Source organism: Elgaria multicarinata, chromosome 3, assembly GCF_023053635.1.
Source record: "Elgaria multicarinata webbii isolate HBS135686 ecotype San Diego chromosome 3, rElgMul1.1.pri, whole genome shotgun sequence".
In the NCBI taxonomy this organism is placed as follows: Eukaryota; Metazoa; Chordata; class Lepidosauria; order Squamata; family Anguidae; genus Elgaria; species Elgaria multicarinata.
In genome coordinates, this window is record NC_086173.1 from 450,105 (window position 1) to 471,165 (window position 21,061).

At 44.0% G+C, this 21,061-nt stretch overlaps 1 protein-coding gene across 1 annotated transcript in view; it reads left to right on the forward strand.

Annotated features, from left to right (window-relative positions):
- Positions 1-1,148: 1,148 nt before the first annotated feature.
- CASQ2 (calsequestrin 2) overlaps positions 1,149-21,061 on the forward strand; it is a 51,637-nt gene continuing 31,724 nt past the window's right edge. The window contains exon 1 of the mRNA XM_063118992.1: positions 1,149-1,576. Within this exon, the coding sequence (XP_062975062.1) occupies positions 1,343-1,576 (234 nt within the window). The 5' untranslated portion in view covers positions 1,149-1,342. The remainder of the gene's footprint in view (positions 1,577-21,061) is intronic.

The window sequence follows — 21,061 nt, forward strand, 5'->3', positions numbered from 1 at the left end:
GTGTGTGTGAGGAGATGTGCCAATCACTTGATCATTTCAGTTGCCATTCTCTGCAGTTTTTTTAGCGCAACAGTATCTTTTTTAAAATGTGGTGACCAAAACTGTATGCAGTATTCTAAGGGTGGTTACACCATATATTTATATAAAGGCAGTATGACACTGGCAATTTTATTCTCTATTCCTTTTCTCATAATGCCTAACATAGAGTTTGCTTTCTTCACAGGAGCTGCACACTGGATGGACATTTTCATCGAACTTCTCCACCACAACCCCAAGATCTCTTTCTTGTTCAGTCATCACCAGCTCAGATCCTGTTAAGTTATACTTGAAATATTTTTTTTTGTCCCAACGCACATCACTTTACACTTGCTTACTCTGGACCACGTCTGCCATTTGAATGCCCACTTTTCCAGCTGGGAGAGACCCTTTTGGAGCTCCTCACAATCCCTTTTTGTTTTAACCACCTTAAATAATTTGGTGTCATTGGTGAACTTGGCCACTTCACTGCTTACTCCTAATTCCGGAAATATTGTGGCTTAGAAATAAATACATATTTGTTATGTGTCCCACTGAAACTTAGACAAGTGCCTGACACTTTAATAAACCTTTTACTAATAATATTATTGCAGAAGACTCCTCGGTTCCGCCCTTGCCTTTGGCTTATTTTTTACTCCCCTACAGGGTTTTCCTTCTTTTCGCGCTTGCTATACTGCTCCATAGCCAGAACTCTCTGTGAGGTTTACTTTGAGATTTTACTTTTCCTTTATGGGGAGGGTGAATGAGAATGAAGACAATGAAACTACACTGCAAACTTAGCAAATCCCTAATTGCTGCAGAATCCATAATGAAGTAAACAAATTTAAGGAAAGTTACCTGTGAAGTCCAACTATGTACCCTTCTGAAACCCTAACAGATGCCTGCCAGTTTCCTGTATAATGGAGCTGTTGGCTCTGTGCATGCCGTGTCTCCCTACCCACTGCTGCTTCCGCTCTCTCTCAGGCAGAGCAGAGTGCCAGCAAAGTCCCTCAATCATGTCATATCTGTCCTTTTTATTCAATGCAGGGTCTATTAATAGACCGAAACAACTGCTTCCTAAAAATGGAGTTCTTAATAGCTCTGGGCTGAGCTATGTAAGGTATTCAGGGTTTGGTCTCGCAGCTTCTCCTGTCTATCTCTTTGCCTTTGTCTTCAAACAAGGGCTGCTAGTTTGCTGGGCTGTTTCCCAGTGACCTCAATTTATCTAGATGGATTCATAGGAAAGCTGGCACCCAGAGAGTTCAGTCCCTGCAGGCTCTTCCGTTGGAAGTCCTTTTCCTTTTTTTCCAGAGAAAGAAGGAAAGACATGAGGACAGTTTGCTGGATCCTGGCAGGCTTTTACGTCCTGGCCTGCTGCAGGGCAGAAGAAGGACTCGACTTCCCTACCTACGATGGGAAAGATCGTGTGATTGACCTGAGTGAGAAGAACTACAAGCAGGCCTTGAAGAAGTATGATCTGTTTGGTGTGCTGCTCCATGAGCCTGTGGCTTCCGACAAAACCTCTCAGAGACGTTTTCAAATGTCTGAGATGGTGCTGGAGGTAAGTGCAGCTGGAGGTTGCCTGTGTATGTTCAACCGTCAGCTCTTTACAGATGTAGAACAGCTGGAGGGACTACCTGGACCTAGCTAGGGTGTATGGGGTACAGACCTCGAAATGGGAATTTGAAAGAAGTATTAGCATAGAACTTTTGGAAGCTGGATGTTTCATGCCATTCCGCTTCCTAAAGCCTATGAATGCTTTTTGGAGCAAGCCTAGGGTGACCAACTGTCAGGATTTCCCCGGATTTGTCCTGGTTTTTGTTCTTTCCATGGTGTCAGGGGGGATTTTCTATAGTTTTCAATAATGTCCTGGAATGACACACCTTCCCCTTTAAGGCTGCCATTAGCATGGCAGGAGGGAGTGACATGCTTTCTTGAGGCACATCATTCCCCCACCCCAAGCTCCAATTGAGGTCTTAAAGGGGAAAGTGGGTCATTCATGGACATTATAGAAAAGGCCCCAATTGGAGTGGATGGTGGTGGTGCAGAATGAAATCCTTTCCCCTCCTCCACTCCAATCGGGTTCTTTAAGGTGGCGGGGGAATCACGTACTTTCTGCAGGACTCAGAAAGCTGCTTCCCCACACACACACACGGTGTCCTCTTTTTTGGTTTCCCAAATATGGTCACCCTAAGCAAGCCCTCTCCCTCTGGACAGGACTGCCATATTTACTGTTTAACCATTGGGGGCCATTGGAGAGATTCAGCAGATTAGGAATCCAAGCTTGATCAGCTTTCCTGAGTCTCCGTAGACCATCAGTTTCAAATGGAACCCTGAACTAATTTTCCAATCACTGCCTTTTAAGCAAAGCATTTCCTTCATCCATACTTTGAATTCGAAGTCACTCTTCTGTCCCAGCGGGAACCAAACAAGGAAACATTTACAAAAACAACCTGAATAAACCTTTAATTACTTAAAAGACTCAGTCCACGCCAGAGTCAGATTCCTGGTCCTCTGTTGGAAGAGACCTCCAATGCTTTGTCTTTCATGTTTTGATTGTAAACATTTACTTCTGAGCCAAGAAAGTGTTTAATGCTCCAGTGATGAGAGAGTTCCAATAGCAGAGAGCTAATCACTGGCAGATACTGTAGTTGCCAGAGGAATTCTAGAAGTAAGTGAAAACCTATAAAGGACCATAGCCATAATGGAGGGGGAAGGATTTTTGATGACTCGACTACTTTAAACAACCACAAGGCCAGCTGTCCAGCTCCCAACTTCTCTGTGTCCCAGCTAAAACTCACAGCTTGGCCTCTTTCTAGGGCTCAGCCTTGTGGATCTTGGATGGCACACGGTTAGAGCCTTGTGCAGATGTCTAAAAAAAAACAACAAGTGAAGGTCACTGCTTCCTGTCATTGCCATTCAGATGGACCATACTGTACCTAAACTTAACAATGAAGTTATTATTAGTGCTTTCAGAATATAAGACAGGAGCTAGCCAGAGCTCCAGTTTCTCTGTTTAACCATAACCACGACCTGAGAAATGGTTGTAATGTGTAGGAGAAGTAACATATGAACTAGGGTCTCTATTCCAATGCCTACCTCTCCAGATGCTCCACTTACGCAATTACTGGGTTTGGACATCACAATAACCCATGATAGGTTAAATAAGTCATGTCTTCTGTTGGGAGTTGTTGTTTTTAACCTATGATGGCTTATTTGGCCAAAATGACCCACTCTGATAACCCACGGGCTGCAGAATGGGTTATCGTGTTGTGTGGTGGTCACAGTGGTTTGTTTCGTTGCTTACCAATCTTGCCTCACTTGGCAAGAGCAGTCAAAACTGCTGCCGCTGTTCTCCAGCTGGCAGATCTCTGTTCCCATGCTCTACCTAGCAACTGATTGCGTTCGCAGCCTGACCCCACCCTAGCCTTCCCCCGGCAGTGCACTCTGCAACCTCCCCAAGAGTCAAACACCATCTTGGTCAAGCGGCAGCAGGTGTGCAGGGCTGCCATTTTGCCTTGTGTGCATTCTTGCTAAGGGATGCTGCATGTGGAGTTTTGTCCTGCTCCTGTAAACGTCCATGGAGTTATAGCCATCACCACCATTTTGGTGGAAAAACTGCTTTAACTTGAGTGGCTTTCTCAGTTCACAGGGTTTATTTGCAGAAATCCTTTTTTGGTGCACCCAGGTTTTTTTTGGGGGGGGGGGTTGTTGTTTTGTTTTTTGTTTTGGCATGTTTGAGCTTTCTAAAGCTTCCCTTGGATTAATTCAAGAATAACTGGAGGTCCTCTGTGGGAGGGGGACAGAAGGACTGCATAAAAGTGCAAGCAAATGGAGCCTTGCTGTACTAGATTGAATATGGGCTGGAGGAGAAGCCCTCCAGGGACAAAGTCCGAGGACCAGGGTAGGGGGAGTCCCACTGTAGGTGATTTGAAAGGGTGGGCTTCCCCCCCCACACACACCCCCTCAGGTTTTACTCCAGCAACCTCTTAATTCTGCCCCTGTGCAATTTAATGAAATGCAATCCATTGTGGCCTAATCTACACCAAGCAGGATATTGCACTATAAAAGCAGTATGAAAGCGGTATAGAAAAGGCAGGAGCCACACCAAGCACTATGGAAGTGATATGAAAGTGCCATATGTTATGTGTCAATGGGCCCCAACAGTTGTCAGTGCACTTCAGTACTGCTATAAACAATGCTAAGGCCTGTGGATGATGCAAATAAAGGAATCTCTACCACTATAAAGCAGTAGTGTGGCTCCTGCCTTTTATGTACTGCTTTCATACTGCTTTCATAGTGCAAGGGCTTGTCTATATGGCTTGTTTCCCTGACCTAAATTCACATATTCGCGTTTCAGGACACATGACACAGCCGTCCACCCATAGCGCCAGGTTTTTAACGTGATAATGCACATATTCGTAGTAGCGATTTACCATGACTTTTGGATCACGTCTGAGTTTGCATTGCATTATGGTTATGTGTCTTAAATTGCATTTTGACATGTGGGTGGAGCTTTGAGGGTAGGACAAGTGATTGGCCGATTTCCCACCTATCGGCTGCCTCGTTCCTTCACGCCATTTTTAGTTTGAATTCTCTGATTCTGTGGAGCTCTGCAGAGAGAGCTTATTAAAGCAAAGAGGGGGGAATGGGCATCCTCCTCTGCTCCCTCATTCCTTCCCCCACTCCCAGTTTATCTGTTATATGAATCTGCAGAGCTCCGCATACAAAATTTATAGTTTCCATCGTCTCCGTAGCATCTAATCTGTGAATATGCGCATGTGCACATTTATAACTGCACTATAAAAAATTTCAGGTAATAAATCACTGTTGCTGCAGCAGTGTGATCAAATCAACAAAAACTCAGGTTTATATTTAATGAGGAGCAATCCCGTTGTCGTATTGAGGGGGGCCTGTATGGGCAAAACTATGGGTGAGGGAAAGCCCATCTCTTGCAGAGGACAAGGGGGAGCATGTCCTTCTCCCAACTTTGGTGATTTCCTCCACCACCTCTTAATTTTTATTTATTTATTACATTTCTATACCGCCCAATAGCCGAAGCTCTCTGGGCAGTTCACAAAAAATTAAATCATACTAAGACAATCAACAGGTTAAAAGCACAAATACACAATACAGTATAAAAAGCACAACCAGCATAAAAACCATGCAGCAAAATTGATATATAATTAAAATAGAGTTAGAACAGTAAAATTTAAATTTAAGTTAAAATTAAGTGTTAAAATATTGGGAGAATAAAAAGGTCTTCAGCTGGCGACGAAAGGAGTACAGTGTAGGCGCCAGGCGGACCTCTCTGGGGAGCTCATTCCACAGCCGGGGTGCCACAGCGGAGAAAGAATTTTCCCCCCAGGGTGAGCAACCTGTGGACAATGGGCCATATACAGTCTAAGGTTCAAATGGAGTTATACATGCTGAAATAAAACAACTAATCCATAAGAAGTATTAATATAAATAATGTAAATGTAATGTAATGTAAATATTTAATACTATAACAAATACATAAAATTAAAATCCGAACTAAATGGTCCACAAACATGAAACATACAGCTATCCCAAACGCGTTATGACCCACCGGGTCTTCGTCAGTGGGATTTTTTTTTATAGCATTCTAGCCTCAAATACAAAAGATTTTAATTATTTCAGTGATTCCATTTGGCTCCTGTGACTCTTATCTGTGTCTGTCTGCTTGAGGATGCATCAGGAAAAAAACAGGGGACTTAACATTCCCTCCTGTCTCTAAGATATGTGGGGAATGAAAAACATACCTTATTGATTTTTTCAAGGTAGCATAGTATTATAGGACAAAGCTCCCTTGGGATACTCACAATGGAGAATTGATCTTACCATAACTTCCAAAGTGTAACTGAAGCATCCATAGATTGAATCCTTAGTCAGTGCAAACGTCCAAAGAGGCACAGCCTCCAAAAACGTATGTGTGACAGGCTTGGAAGCCATGTTGCCAATCATGTTCTTTTTTTTTTACATACTAGGTATTAATCATGGCCCAAGTTGGCAATTCTTCACCTCTGATTTCAGTATCAGTTCCTCATCAATGCAGGGTTCCTCATCAAACAGTAGAGTCTTCTTCTTTCTCCTCCTCTATCTCCATCTCTTGCTGCCATTTACCTTGTACAAAAAAATAGATGGTGTGATCTCTCTCCATAGGGTTTATAGTGTCAATTCAGAAAACATCTCACTCTCTGTATTCCAACAGTTGTGGTTGCCAGTGATTGTGCCTATTTGAATAAAGACAAACATTTAGTTGTCAGGCACATTTGTGCGCGCGCGCGCACACACACACACACACACACACACACACACACACACACACACAGAGTCTTCATAAAAGCAGTGCTTCTTCTTTAATTTCAGGTTCTTTCCAGGCTCCAATTGAATGGTGAAGAACTCCAAAGCCCACCAAGCACACCATTAAAGAGTCCACACCTGTCAAGGTTACTGTGCATCAGAAAGGTTGACTTTGGGACTACCATCACCCATGACTTGATTCTTTTTTTTTAAGTAGGATCACTATTCTGTGACATGGTCCTTAAGAAATCCATGCAAAAATGAGGGATTAGTTGACTGAGGGCCTCCAAGTCACTCAGAGACCAGTTCACAATCCAGCATGGCTTAGGCAAACCAACAGGCTGTACCAATTTTTAATAAAACAACCAAAGCAAGACAAAATACATTCGCTATATTAGACCATTACAGTAAAATTCACAACTCAGTAAAATAATACTATTAGTTGGAAGTATTCCATATGTAAGCTTTAAGTGGCCCAGAGTTCTTTCTCAAGCTGGATGTCAAACAATGTTTTTTTTAAAAAAATATATAAAAAAATGTGGTTGAACATATTTTTAAAGGGTGAAGCTTCACAAAAATCTTCACTAGTCTGCACAAACTGTTTAAATCCTTGCTGATTTGATTGGGCTAGAGCTTCACCGAATTTGACATGGCATCAGGAGATCTCTGGTGTTGGGGGAAGGTAGGTTTAACCCTTTCCCCATGTTGTTTTCCCAATGGAAATGGCCTCCTGACCGCTCTTTCCCAGCAGGAGTCCATTCTGGATGAAGAATCTATGATGGAACACCACCCTTTGAAACGTAACAGACAAATCGATGTAAGCCATGTCTGCCTCTAATGCAGCTTCAGGCTCATGAGTCCTTTGTAAGGCAAGGAACAGATGGTGGGGAAGGGGAGTAATATTTATTTTGGCAGAACGGCAGATTAATTTTAGAAAGCACACTAAATAAAAAGTCAATAGAAGCCAAATGAAGTGATATTTCCGCTCAGCAGGAGAGCTGAATCTTGTGTGCCCCCTTAGGAAAATTCCCAGAGTCCCCCAAATACACTGGTGTGGAGATATGCTAGCCAGGAAAAATCTCATTCTGTGGCCTACACTTAAAGCCCTACTGTAAACTGAATCCTGTGGGGGAGGGAGATATAAGCGTTCAACCGGTTCTGGATGGGGTTGCACTCCCCCTGAAGGAGCAGGTTCGTAGCTCGGGGGTTCTCCTAGAACCATCACTGTCACTTGAGGCTCAGGTGGCCTCGGTGGCACGGAGTGCTTTCTACCAACTCCAGTTGGTGGCCCAGCTATGCCCCTATATGGACAGGGATAACCTAGCTTCAGTTGTCCATACTTTGGTAACTTCCAAATTTGATTACTGCAATGCCCTCTACATGGGGCAGCCTTTGAAGATGGTTTGGAAGCTGCAGCTTGTGCAAAATGCGGCGGCCAGATTGATAGCTGGAACAGGGAGGTTTGAGCATATAACACTGATTCTGGCCCGCTTGCATTGGCTGCCTATATGTTTCCGAGCCCAATTCAAGGTGCTGGTTTTAACCTATAAAGCCCTACATGGCTTGGGACCACAATACCTGATGGAACGCCTCTCCCGACATGAACCTACCAGTACACTGCGCTCAACATCTAAGGTCCTCCTCCGAGTGCCTACTCCGAGGGAAGCTCGGAGGATGGCAACAAGGGAGTGGGCCTTTTCAGTGGTTGCCCCCCGACTGTGGAATGATCTCCCCAATGAGGCTCGCCTGGCGCCAACATTGTTATATTTTCGGCACCAGGTCAAGACTTTTCTTTTCTCCCAGGCATTTTAACAGCATTTAACAACGTTAAGTTTGTTTTTAATGGACCCCAGAATTGTTGTTTTTAAATTGATACTGTTGTTTTTATACTGTTCTTTTTATGTTTTTGATGGTTTTTAAATTTTGTATACTTTTAATGTTTACCATTTTTAATTGTTGAAGCCGCCCAGAGAGCTTCGGCTGTGGGGCGGTATATAAATGTAATAAAATAAATAAATAAACTTGGAGGCAACAATGGATGAAGACTTATGCACCATAACACAGAGAACAGCTCTAATGGCTCCCCAAAATTAGTCTTCACAATAATGTAGGAATGAAGCCAGACCATAAAGCACATGGTCATCGATGAGTATATACTAATGCCCAGAAAATGGGAAACAAACAGAATAAACTAAAACTCTTAATACCTGAAGGCAAATATATCATCCCTGCCTGCTCCCGGGATCCCCTGTGCATCAATTGGATGCACAGGGATGATCCCAGGATGATCCTGGGGGTAAAGGCATGTGTAGAAAGGGCCTTAATGACACTATCCACACAGTGATCAAAGAGTGCTGGGTCTTTGTAAGAATGAAGAAAAGAAAATGGTGATTTTCTTCCCTCAAATAGGTTCCATTGTATTTGTTATTATCAAAGCCATGTGGTTTTTTAAGCCACCCAGTTACCATCTAAAGATCTATGCATCTTTCAGGAATGATCACCTTTAAAAGAGATCTCTGACAAATCTAACCACTTGGTCTCCACTTCTGACATTGCAACAGAAGTCTGGACTCTGGCCAGTGAGGGCCTTAGATAGATTCAGTGGTGGACACCCAAGAGAGAAATGAGGTTTGCAGCTGGTATTTGTTATCTCTTTCAACGTCCTGGTGCTTCCCCAGCGTACTTGGGTTCAGGCTATTTTTAGCAAAGATTTAGAACATGCTGTACTTCTACAGGAGCAATGCTATTGTATGACATTTCACTAATCCTGTAAAGAGGGATCTGGTTGAGCGAGGGGCACAATACAAGGTTGGACAGCTCTCATTATCGTTTTAGGATCTTTCTGAGGCATGGCTCCCTCCTTTCCCCATCAAGAGATAGTGAAGGAAGTTGTGTGTCTGCAAATTCCTTTCCCACCCCCAGGGATCTTTGTTCCTCCCCCTTTTCTGGAAGTGGAAAACTGGGCTCAGGTTTTTCTCATGGCATGCTACAACTACACTTTAGTTGAGGAGTTGGGAAAACCCAGTGATGCCTGGACAAACTGCTAGCAGAAGCCATTTTTGCTTGTAACTGATGAAGAGTCAGAGTTATTGTCAGAGTTCTGATGTTGGAGAAAGGGAAAGGGTTGAGGAGGCCGCATTGAATATTGAATATTGAAGCCCAGAAAGGCTGTTAGCCAAGTAATGCCTACTTTTAAAAAAGAAAGAAAGAACTAGAAAAAGAGCCTGCTACAGTTCCTGCAAATGTAAGAAGAAAAGATGTGCTGCTACAACTCCAAAAACAACAAGTTACCATTGCAGTTTTCATACAGCTACTGTGCTTTATGGGGACCGAAAAAAGAGGGTTCCCACTAAAGTGTTTTATATTATACAAGTTTACCTGTAATCTGGTCCATCACCCTGGACACACTTAAAATCTTGTTACCCTTTAAAAAATGCTCTTTTTTTTAGCCTCAATCCCCATTTTGAGATGTAAAAGACAAAGAGATTAAGCAAGGGATTCCACAGAACATCAGGATCCAACCACTAGGTTCCCCTTTGTTAATTCGCATTAGCCTTGTTTAGCAGCTTCATTTTTTTATATATCTTTTTATAAAACTAGTAGCTATGTGAGAACTGCACATCTTCTCTGCCGCTGCAGCATCTTTCCTTCTTACATTTGCAGGAACTGTAGCAGGGTCTCTCTCTCTCTTTCAAGTTTTTTTTTTTTTTAAGTAGGGCATTACTCAGCTTACAACCTTTCTGGGATTCAATATTCAAGGGTGGTTGGTGTCTCCATGGGCTTTGCTAGACCTACCTGCAAATTCGGCGGTGAGGAGGGGCCAACCAGTGCTAGAAGTAGCGCAGGCTGTTGCTCCTTTCCACACATCAGATGCGACGGGGTAAAGGAAAGCCCCATTGCGTTGGCCATTTTATCTTCATCTTAAAGGGGACGGATGTGCACAAGCGCTGGTGCGCTTAGGTGTTTTATTTAAAAAAAATTGTTCTCCCCGCTCCCCCTGCCCAGATCTTCCCCCTGGCTCCGTTTCCCCCCATCCCCCCGGTTCCATTTCCCCCCATCCCCCTGGTTCCATTTTCCCCCATCCCCCCTGGCTCTGTTTCCACCCATCCCCCATTGCTCCATTTCCCCCCTCATCCCCCATGGTTCCAATTCCCCCCATCCCCCATGGCTCCATTTCCCCCCATCCCCTCTGGCTCCATTCCCCCCCATCCCCCATGGCTCCATTTCCCCCCATCCCCCATGGCTCCAATTCCCCCCATCTTCCCACCCTGCCCTGATGGCTGCAGAGCCCCATCCACTGCTTTCCCCGGCTACTCATGAGTAATTGCAGTAACCAGGGAAAGCGGCGGACCGGTCTACATGCTCGTGGTCTCGGGCTCAGCCTGAGGCCGCGGGAAATACTGGGCCAAAAGTGGTGCCGGTTATCCGGGGGTGAGCCTGGGGCTCGCACCGGGCTAACCCATGTTCTAGCAAAGGCCCATGTTCTCTATGTAGAAAACATGTCTGGACAATGCTAATTGCCTCCTTCAATCAAATCTGGCTGCACCTCTACTGATTGGTTAATGGGACAAGATGCTTCTGGGCCTCAAACTCTTCCTATTACACTGTTTGGGATGGGGATGTGACTGTAGATGGTCCAGGGTCCCTGTGGGGGCCAATCCAGATACCTTTTTGTTGTCATAGTTAGGGCCCTAAAACATCTTATTGGTCCATTAGGATGGGGTGAATTCCTAGCGGGGTCACATGTCTCTGTTGGGCCAATCCAGTGACGGGTTGTAAATGCCCCCTCCTTCCCAGTCTTTCTTGGTTAGTGAACTGGTTTTCCTGCAGAGGTATCCTAGGGCTCATCTACACCAAGCAATATATTCCACTATGAAAGCAATATGAAAGCAGTAAATAAAAGGCAGGATCTCCACTACTGCTTTATAGGGGTACTGAAGTGCAGTGACAACTGTTGGGGGCTATGACACATCTACACCCATCAGGATATAACACTATGAAAGTGGTATGAAAGCGCTATGTGGTATGTGTCAATGGGCCCCAACAATTGTCAGTGCACTTCAACACCACTGTAAAGCAGCAGTGTGGCTCCTGCCTTTCATATACCGCTTTCATAGTGCAATGTCCTGCTTGGTGTAGATGGGCCCCTACTGTCTTGTTACAATGCTTTAGGTGCAGAAGTTTCCGTATGGCTTCTCTGTAAGTTTCCCTTCATCTTGCCAGTTTCCCCCGCTCCTTTTTTCTCACACTTTTTCCCCCTTTTTAAATTTTATTTTAGCTATAACAGAGAATAGAACAGTCCCCTAACAATTGGAGTTTAATCAGCTGTTACAGAAAACTTGGTTAATACAATTTGGGGTGGGTGGGTGGGGAAATGGAACCGGAGGGGATGGGGGGGAAACAATTTGGGGTGGGTGGGGAAGGAAAACAAGACAAGACTTTCATCATCTTGCCACAGTTTGGTGTTTTGGTCTGGTTGCAAGTATCCCATTTTCATCGTTGCAGAGCACTGTATGAGCATCTGTCAGCCCTAGGCTTTCCAGCGGACCTTTTGTTTCTAGTTTAGCAGGAAGGATCCATCTTCCTCTCTTCCAATTTAAAGGCTGAGGTAGTATGAGATTTCTCCCAGACATTTCATTTCTAATTCTCTGTCCAAATGGTGCATTAGCTCTTTCTGGTCATTTGGACTCTCATAAGCTGGCAGCGGGTTATCCACATAGGTCAGATTGTAAGTCCATCTGTTGTGATTGAATCTACTGAAGAGGCCTGAGTTTGCTTTGCCTCGTTCAACCTGTTCCTCCTAGGGCATCTGGTTCAGCGTTTTGTTCCAAGCTCTTGCTGCCTGTTTCAGTCCATAAATGCTTTTCTGCAACTTGCATATTAGCATTTACTTTCTGGTTGTCTCAAACCCTGGTGGTTATTGCATTTATTTATTTATTTATTTATTTATTACATTTTTATACCGCCCAATAGCCGAAGCTCTCTGGGCGGTTCACAAAAATTAAAACCACAGTAAAACACCCAACAGGTTAAAACACAATTATGAAATACAATATAAAAAGCGCAACCAGGATAAAATGTAGATATAAAATGTAGATTGCATGTAGATATCTTTCTCTATTTCGCCCATGCAGATGGACTGTTTTTATATCTGGCTGTTCCACCTTGAGCTTTCTGTTGGCGGCAACACTTAGAAGTCTTCTGATTGTAATATGTTTGACTACTGGCGTAAATGTCTTGTTGGGGCCTTGCTAGATGACGCACAGGATATCCCGGGCTCAGGCAGTGGTCAACCCTCCCTGGGCCCGGGGTAACCGGCACCACTTTTAGCCCAGGACCACAAGCGTGTAGCCAGGTCTGCCACTTTTCCCAGCTACCGCATTTACGCCCGAGTAGCCAGGAAAAATGGCGGATGGTCCACAGCACTTCTAGCACGGGCTGGCCCCTCTACACGCCCGGATTTAAAGGTAGATCTAGCAAGGCCCTTGTTGTCTTCTCCATACTTTTAGTAACTAAGCTTGATTTGTATCTTTGGATTTTGCCTTCAGCGTCAAACTTTTTCTGCAAGATCCACTTGCATCCTACTGTTTTTCTTCCAGTGGTAACTTGGCATCAGAGGGCACTTCTACACCAAGCAGGATATTCCACTATAAAAGCGGTATGTAAAAGGCAGGAGCCACACTTCTGCTTTAAAGTGGTATTGAAGTGCACTGACAACTGTTGGGGCCCATTGATACATGCAATATACTGCTTTCATACCGCTATACCCTGCTTGGTGTGGCTCCTGCCTTTTATATACCGCTTTCATAGTGCAATATCCTGCTTCGTGTAGATGAGCCCCAATTTTGTTCTTGCGAGGAGCATCCAGCTCCTCCTTAGCTGCTTTCTTCCATTTCTCAACTTCTTCTTTGGGTAAGTTTTCAATTTCTTCCCATAGTGTTGGTTCAGGAATTTCATCCTCCCTTGTTAGGTAGGACAGTTTTAGTGCTGGTGTGCCTTTATTTGGGTGGGTTGAGCTTCTTGGTGTGGGCTCTCCTGCCCCTTCTGGCTTTGCCATTTCATCTAGATTTTGGGCTCTGATTCCTCACCTTCTAGTTCTGGCATATTGCTGTAATCTTCACTGTGTTCTGTGCTTTGGATTAGCACTTCTGGTTCTTCTTCTTTGATGTAGTCTACTGGGAAGGGCCCCCTTTGGCTGTTGTGAACTGCTTCCTTTGTTGAAGTAGACGACTCTGTGTACCATCATTTTCTCTGCATCTGTTCTTTTTTTTCCTTCTTTTTTTGTGAAATATCCCAACAATAATCCTACTTTTGTTGTGTTGTCCAGTTTGGACCTCTTCTGTGGGTATAGATTTTTGACCTGAACACTCTCAAATGAGCTATATTGGGTATAAAATTACACAGATAATGCCAAAGGCACACAACTACTAATGCATATAAATAGATATCAAACTAGGGTATGCCATTCTTAAATTTTATACATACACACACACACACACACACACACACACACACACACACAATATAATCACTGTGATGGTAAGAATACAGAAATCCAATTTTTATTACCAAGTTTGAAACAGCTGAATAAATGATATTTGAAACAAACAGTTAATCAGACAGTGATAAAGAGCAACAAGCTGTATCTTCAGTTTTATGAAGAAATTATGACAAAGTTAAACAGATTTCTTCAGTGTTATGAACAGGCATCTGGTATATTTTCACACCCTGTTTCACTAATGGCTTCATCAGCAAATATCGTATAACAACTGAAAAGACATGAACACTAGTAAATAAAAGATTGATAACACCCCAGAGAGAAGCTACATATTATTATTTATACAAGAAATATTCAAGTTGGTATAAGTATTTTAACTCAACACCATGGATGTTAAGAAGGAAATATGCTTCCACTCCATATATTTATTTATTATTTATTTATTTAAAACATTTGTATCCCGCCCTACATCACTAGGATCTCAGATATAGAGAATCACTGTGAAAAAGTATATATATTGATGTATGCTGTCCAATATAATAGTATCAATAGAGCATAGAAAAGTCCAAACATTGAAGTCCTGGCCAAACTGGTAATGCCTCAGATACGGTGAACTCTTCCTTACAGCTGATGGCTGTTAGTAACTTCAAGGACATTTTATATCAGGCTGATAGCTTAAATGAAAACAGCCGGTGGTTAACCCCAAAACGTTGAATATTCTATATGGATATTAAGGCCATTGGGCTGCATTGAATTTAATCTAAAAATCCATTCTGCTTAGTTTTTTTAGGAGTAGATTATCACATCTGAAATCATCATGCCGATGAGAAAATCAATGGAGTGCTTGTATTGGGTATTGCCATCATTCGTTCGTATGGTGTCTTGCCTGACACCTTTGTAAGTGATGGTTCTGTAGGTAAGTAGCTTTATTAGGCACTTCTCCCCAATACCTTTTGGGTAGCTGCGCATCTTCTAGCATACACCCCACCATCTCTGCAACACCATTTTGTGGTGGGTTGTGAGGAACAGTGGTCTGGTGCTCTATTGCTTGTTCACATAGATACTTGATGTGTATTCTCCTTCATTGTCTGAATGCAGTATCTGTGGTTTTCTCTGGAATTTGTGAGTTGCAATAGAACTGGATTTTCCCAAGCATTTCTCTTTTTCCTTCAATAGGTCCATCACTGTGTATCTTGAATAGTCATCAATGGAGGTGACAAGATATTTGTTTCCCCCTATCAATCTTCGGCATTGGTCCACAAATGTCACGAAGAATTAGTTCTAGGGGCTCTTTTGTTTTCTTCTGACTGTGCCTCGGGAAGCCCTTTGGCCTTAATGCAGCACATGTGCCTCTGCACTCTGTCTTGCATGGCCCAACCTTCATGCCTTTTGCCAAGTTCTCTTTCTGTAGGGCATATAGTTCTGAAATGTCTCTGTGACCAAGTCTGCTCTGCCACAGATCCACATATTGTTTAGTATTACACCCTTTCACCACATTAGCTTTTTCTTTTCTACTATTTACTCCATACATTCCATCTTTCTTAGTAGCAGTGCGATATACCTTCTCCCTGCTTTGCTACTATCCACGAGTCTCTCTTGAATGAGTCTTCAAGACCCTTATCATTCATCTTGCTGACTGAAAGTCATCCATTTTCTATTTTGGGAATATAAACCACATCTTTTATTGCTCTCTATTCAGTCCCACCTGTAGTTTTGTAGAGTGGCCTCCCATCCCCTCTCCCTGCTATTTCCATTTGCCTATCATCAGCCAATGATACATTTCCTGTACTTTTCTCCAGTGTCTGAGAAATTCTTACTCGGGTTGTATGCATAGATGCCTGTGAATCGATATAAAATTATTCTCACTTGCACATTCTTATGATTTATTTTCCCTCTGTTCTCGGTTTTTCCTTTATTTGGGGGACAGTCTTTCTTCCAGTGATTCTTATGGCCACATAAGAAGCAGCCTTGCCTGGACGACTGTGATTTGCATCTCTTGACACTGACTGTGAGGTCAGCAGAGAAGGGCATTAGCATTTCCAACTGGAAACACTGGTTTTTCCTGCCATGGCTTTAGAAGTTGAGCCTTAACAGCAGAAATGGTTTTATTTAAACTTTTCTTTTGTTGCTCTGAAACAGAGATAAAAAGTTCTAGCAATCTTATTGCTACTTCTTGGGATTCCTTCAGTTCCTCTCCTGCCTCGCTAAGGCTCTGTATCAATTCTAGATAGATATTTAGGTGACTTTGAAAAGAATCCTCTTCTGTCATTCTTAAGTTGAAGAGGCGCTTGTACAAATAAATGATGGAGCCCATCCACTTCTCTCATGGGCATGCCTTAGACAACCCCGCATTTCTTTTGCTGTTATACTGGGGCAAATAAAGGGAATTTGACTGGCACTCACTGCTGAGATGATCAGATTTCTTGCCTTTTCATCCTTTTCTTCCCAGGTGACTCTTCCTTCTTCCAGTGGATCTACCTGACTTTAGGTGGGACACCATCCTGAATTCCCAGAGGGAGTAGTTCTCTGCCAGCCTGGGAATTGGCTCAGTCTAGTCTCTGGTTGTATATGATTGTGCGAAGCCACTCACACTTCATTGGATTCACTTTGCGTCAGCTATGTTTTTGATACTGACCTGATGAGGCTGACTTGTGTGAAATCCTGGCTGAAGGAGCATGCTTTACTCTGAATAAATCACACTGGAGACTCTGGGTCAATGAATAAGAAAGCTTGCATTTTATTGTAGGAAATACATGTTGGATAAAAGGATCCCCAACTCAGGATGGAGGGAAACCCAAAGAGATGTCTCCTTTCTGAGAGGCAAGAGCATGAACAAGGAAGAAGATGGAAGTGAGGTCAGCACTGGAGACCTATGTCATAGCTAAATGGGGCAATATCCCGGGGATCGCCCAAGATCGTCCCTCTGCGTTCACATGATGCACAGGGCATCCCAGGAGCAGGGAGGGATGATCCCTCCATTTCCCCGGGATTTTGCCCTACCCTTCTAGCCCAGTTTTTCTGTGGTTCCTGGCTGAACCCAAGACCGCGGAATGTGTGGCCGAGCATTGCGGGTTGTCCCAGCTCCTCATGAGTAACCACGAGGAGCCGGGCATGGGGAACAGAGCTCCTCAGGGCGGGGGAAGGGCAAGGTTTTTTTAAAAAATACTCAAGATTTTCATTTAAAAAGTAAATTTGAAATGGCGGCTGCGATGCTGCATGCTGCATGTAGACCAGGGCGACGATCTCGCGATCATCAGGATGGAGTATGGAAGAAGTAGGAAGTGAGGTCACCAACCCTAAGAGTACCAGTCTAGCAATAGAAGGAAGGTCAGCACAGATCAGAGGATAGTCTAGGAAGCTTGGAGGCCCTCTGTCTTGAGAGCACACTGGCGATCTCGAAACAGGACACTGGCAATGGTGTCGGGAAAACCAGCAATTCCGCCAAGGAATAGGCGATCACACATGGCAAAGACTTATCTGCCCTTTGCTATTAGGCCCTGTTAAGTCCAACCCTCCCTGGCACTGCATGCTGGGGACTGGGGGCTGTACTGGGGCCTAGGGCTTTACCAGAACATGGCGGATCCTGTCCTAAAATGGTGAGCCCCTTCATAAAATGGCGGATTCCATTCTAAAATGGCAGGTCTGCCACAAAATGGCCCCAAAACCTCGGATTCAAATATCCGAGGTTCAAAGAGTGCACAGCCCTAGAAAACACTACCTTAAAACCCACTTTTCACAGGTCAAACTGCACTTTAATCTACCTTACTTTGTGGTTGGATGGAAGGAGTCCTGCTAGTAGAAGTGAGAATGTGATCAACCCCATAGATGCTGTTCGAGCAATGAAAGAGTCTTAACCCTTGCCCCTCTCCCTGCTCCATATGTTCAGAGACGTTTAATGGAAGAGATAAGTGATGTCAGGTAGTTTACCTTCTCACCTTCTCCCTTTCGCATCCACCAACTGTAAACCCATAATATTGAAGACAGATTGAAGGGTGGGCAGACAGGGTGTGCCTAGGTCCTGCACAGAGGGAAAGGGCTGGAATTGCCTCCCTCTGCTAAGCACTCCAGAGCAGTTACTGCTGCTGCTACCTCCACTTCCCCAACTGGAAGCAAGGAAGGGAGCCTCCTGCTCCTCCTCCCAACAAACACGCAAGAAAATTACACACAAAGGAGACTATTCCAAAGGGGAGACATAAATGAATCCAGAGCTCTAACTGTGAATGGAAAAGCAAACTGCTGCTTTACTCTGAAGGTGCAACCCATCCTAATTCCATGACTGGGGAGGCTTGTTCCCAGCCCTGTTCAAGCTCCCTTGCTGTACTGGCCACCCTTTCTTCTTCCCCTTCGTGTGTTTTAAGTGAATTGCACAACTGTGATGTTGCAGATGCATCGCAACTGTGAAATGTCATAGCTTGCTGCCCTATCTCCTTCCCCTTTGTGTATTCCTTAGTTGTAGGTGTGTCACATGACTGCGAAGTTGTAGGTGTATTGCAGTAATGTGACTGCGAAATACCATAGCTGCAGGTTCTTGCTACTGGCTGCCTTTTGTCCTTCTGTTCTGTGTATTCATAGAATCATAGAATAGCAGAATTGGAAGGGGCCTACAAGGCCATCGAGTCCAACCCCCTGCTCAATGCAGGAATCCACCTTAAAGCATCCCTGACAGATGCTTGTCCAGCTGCCTCTTGAATGCCTCTAGTGTGGGAGAGCCCACAACCTCCCTAGGTAACTGATTCCATTGTCGTACTGCTCTAACAGTCAGGAAGTTTTTCCTGATGTCCAGCTGGAATCTGGTTTCCTTTAACTTGAGCCCATTATTCTGTGTCCTGCACTCTGGGAGGATAGAGAAGAGATCCTGGCCCTCCTCTGTGTGACAACCTTTTAAGTACTTGAAGAGTGCTATCATGTCTCCCCTCAATCTTCTCTTCTCCAGGCTAAACATGCCCAGTTCTTTCAGTCTCTCTTCATAGGGCTTTGTTTCCAGACCCCTGATCATCCTGGTTGCCCTCCTCTGAACACGCTCCAGCTTGTCTGCATCCTTCTTGAATTGTGGAGCCCAGAACTGGACGCAATACTCTAGATGAGGCCTAACCAGGGCTGAATAGAGAGGAACCAGGACTTCCCGTGATTTGGAAGCTATACTTCTATTAATGCAGCCCAAACTAGCACTTCCCTTTCTTGCAGCCATATCGCACTGTTGGCTCATATTCAGCTTGCAATCTACAACAATTCCAAGATCTTTCTCGTTTGTAGTATTGCTGAGTCAAATATCCCTCATCTTGTAACTGTGCATTTGGTTTCTATTTCCTAAATGTAGGAAGGAAAGGAAAGGAACCTCTTGTGCAAGCACTGAGTCATTACTGACTCTTGGAGGGACGCCAGCTTTTGCTGACGTTTTCTTGGCAGGCCTTATAGCCGGGTGGTTTGCCGTTGCCTTCCCCGGCCGTTATTACCTTTCCCCCAGCTAGCTGGGTACTCATTTTACCGACCTCGGGAGGATGGAAGGCTGAGTCAACCCGAGCCGGCTGCCTGAAACCAGCTTCCTCTGGGATCGAACTCAGGCCGTGGGGAGAGTTTCAGCTGCAGAAACTGCTTTACTGCTCTGCGCCACACGAGGCCTAAATGTAGAACTTGGCATTTATCCCTATTAAATTTCATCCTGTTGTTTTCAGCCCAGCACTCCAGCCTATCAAGATCACTTTGAAGTTTGTTTCTGTCTTCCAGAGTATTAGCTATCCCACCCAATTTTGTGTCATCTGCAAATTTGATAAGCATTCCCTGCACCTCCTCATCCAAATCATTAATAAAAATGTTGAAGAGCACTGGGCCCAGGACTGAGCCCTGCGGTACCCCACTCGTTGCCTCTCCCCAGTTTGAGAAGGTTCCATTGATAAGTACTCTTTGAGTCCGATTCTGTAGCCAACTGTGAATCCACCTAATAGTTGTTCCATCTAGCCCACTTTTAGCTAGTTTGTTAATCAGAATGTCATGTGGTACTTTGTCAAAAGCTTTGCTGAAGTCAAGATATAGGATGTCCACAGCATTCCCACAGTCCACATATTCCCACATATTCTTTATGTGCAATAGATATAAACCAGTTACTCTGCTATTAGGAATGAAATAGCGCTACTGCTATTATGAATGGGAAAAGGAGGCTACTTATTGGGAAAGCAGTCCTACTGCAAACAGAAGGCTGACCATATTTTGGAAATCAAAAAGGAGGACAATATGTCCGCTCCCAAGGGCCACCCCCACCAATATGTCCAGCCCCCAAGGGGGCGTGCCACCCCAACATGGCCTTGGTTACATGTCTGATTTTATAGCACACCATTCAGACAAACCTGTTCTACATAACATCTTAATCTTAAAAACACTGAAATAAAGAACAAATGAGACATTCGATGTATCTGAAATTGACTTCACTCACTCCAGCTTTTGTAGCTTTTGTGCACGTTGAAGCTTTTGCTAAACTCTGTGTGATACCGTCACTCCTTCCCTCAAATACCTTTTCTGACTGCAAATCCTTCACTGGATGACCTTTCCTACCACTGAATAAATGAAGCAGTTGACAAGTGCAGAAAAATCTAGTACAACAAACTAGCAAACTAGCATTCAGAAAGAGTATAAAATACTTTACCCTGCAAACATTAGCCATGGAACAAAATGGACTAAAGGCTTGTTGTAGTCACTTCTCATTAGCACCTCCTAGCTCATTTCAACTTCTGGTTTATCAGTGAGAAACTAATCTAAAAATGTGTCATTATATGTCTGGTTCATTAGCCATGTAAATAAGACCATGGCCAGAACAAATGCCCATTTATCACAATGCTATACAACTATCTTTCCCTCCTTTTATCCAACTGTCTCCTGAATTTACACTGCCTCAGTGTGCAAAAAACAGAAATCGCAATCGGGCCCAAACAAAATTGCACAAAGAAATGACAGAAACAAGTCCCATTGATTTCAATGAAGCTCACTCCCAGATAAATGAATATAGGATTGCAGCTGTTCACCTGACTCTAGCAAGTGGAAGCCCCTCTTGTCAAGGACAACTATGCAGTCACAGAACCTGGCCTCCTGGATCATGCAACCAGTAGGTGCTTTCCAGAGAGGTGGCTTCAGAGCTTAAGAGATACAGACACACTCAAACAAATCACTATATTGGGACAGAATGATTCTGGGACACGTCAATACTTTCCAATTGACCAGACCTAACAGAGATAA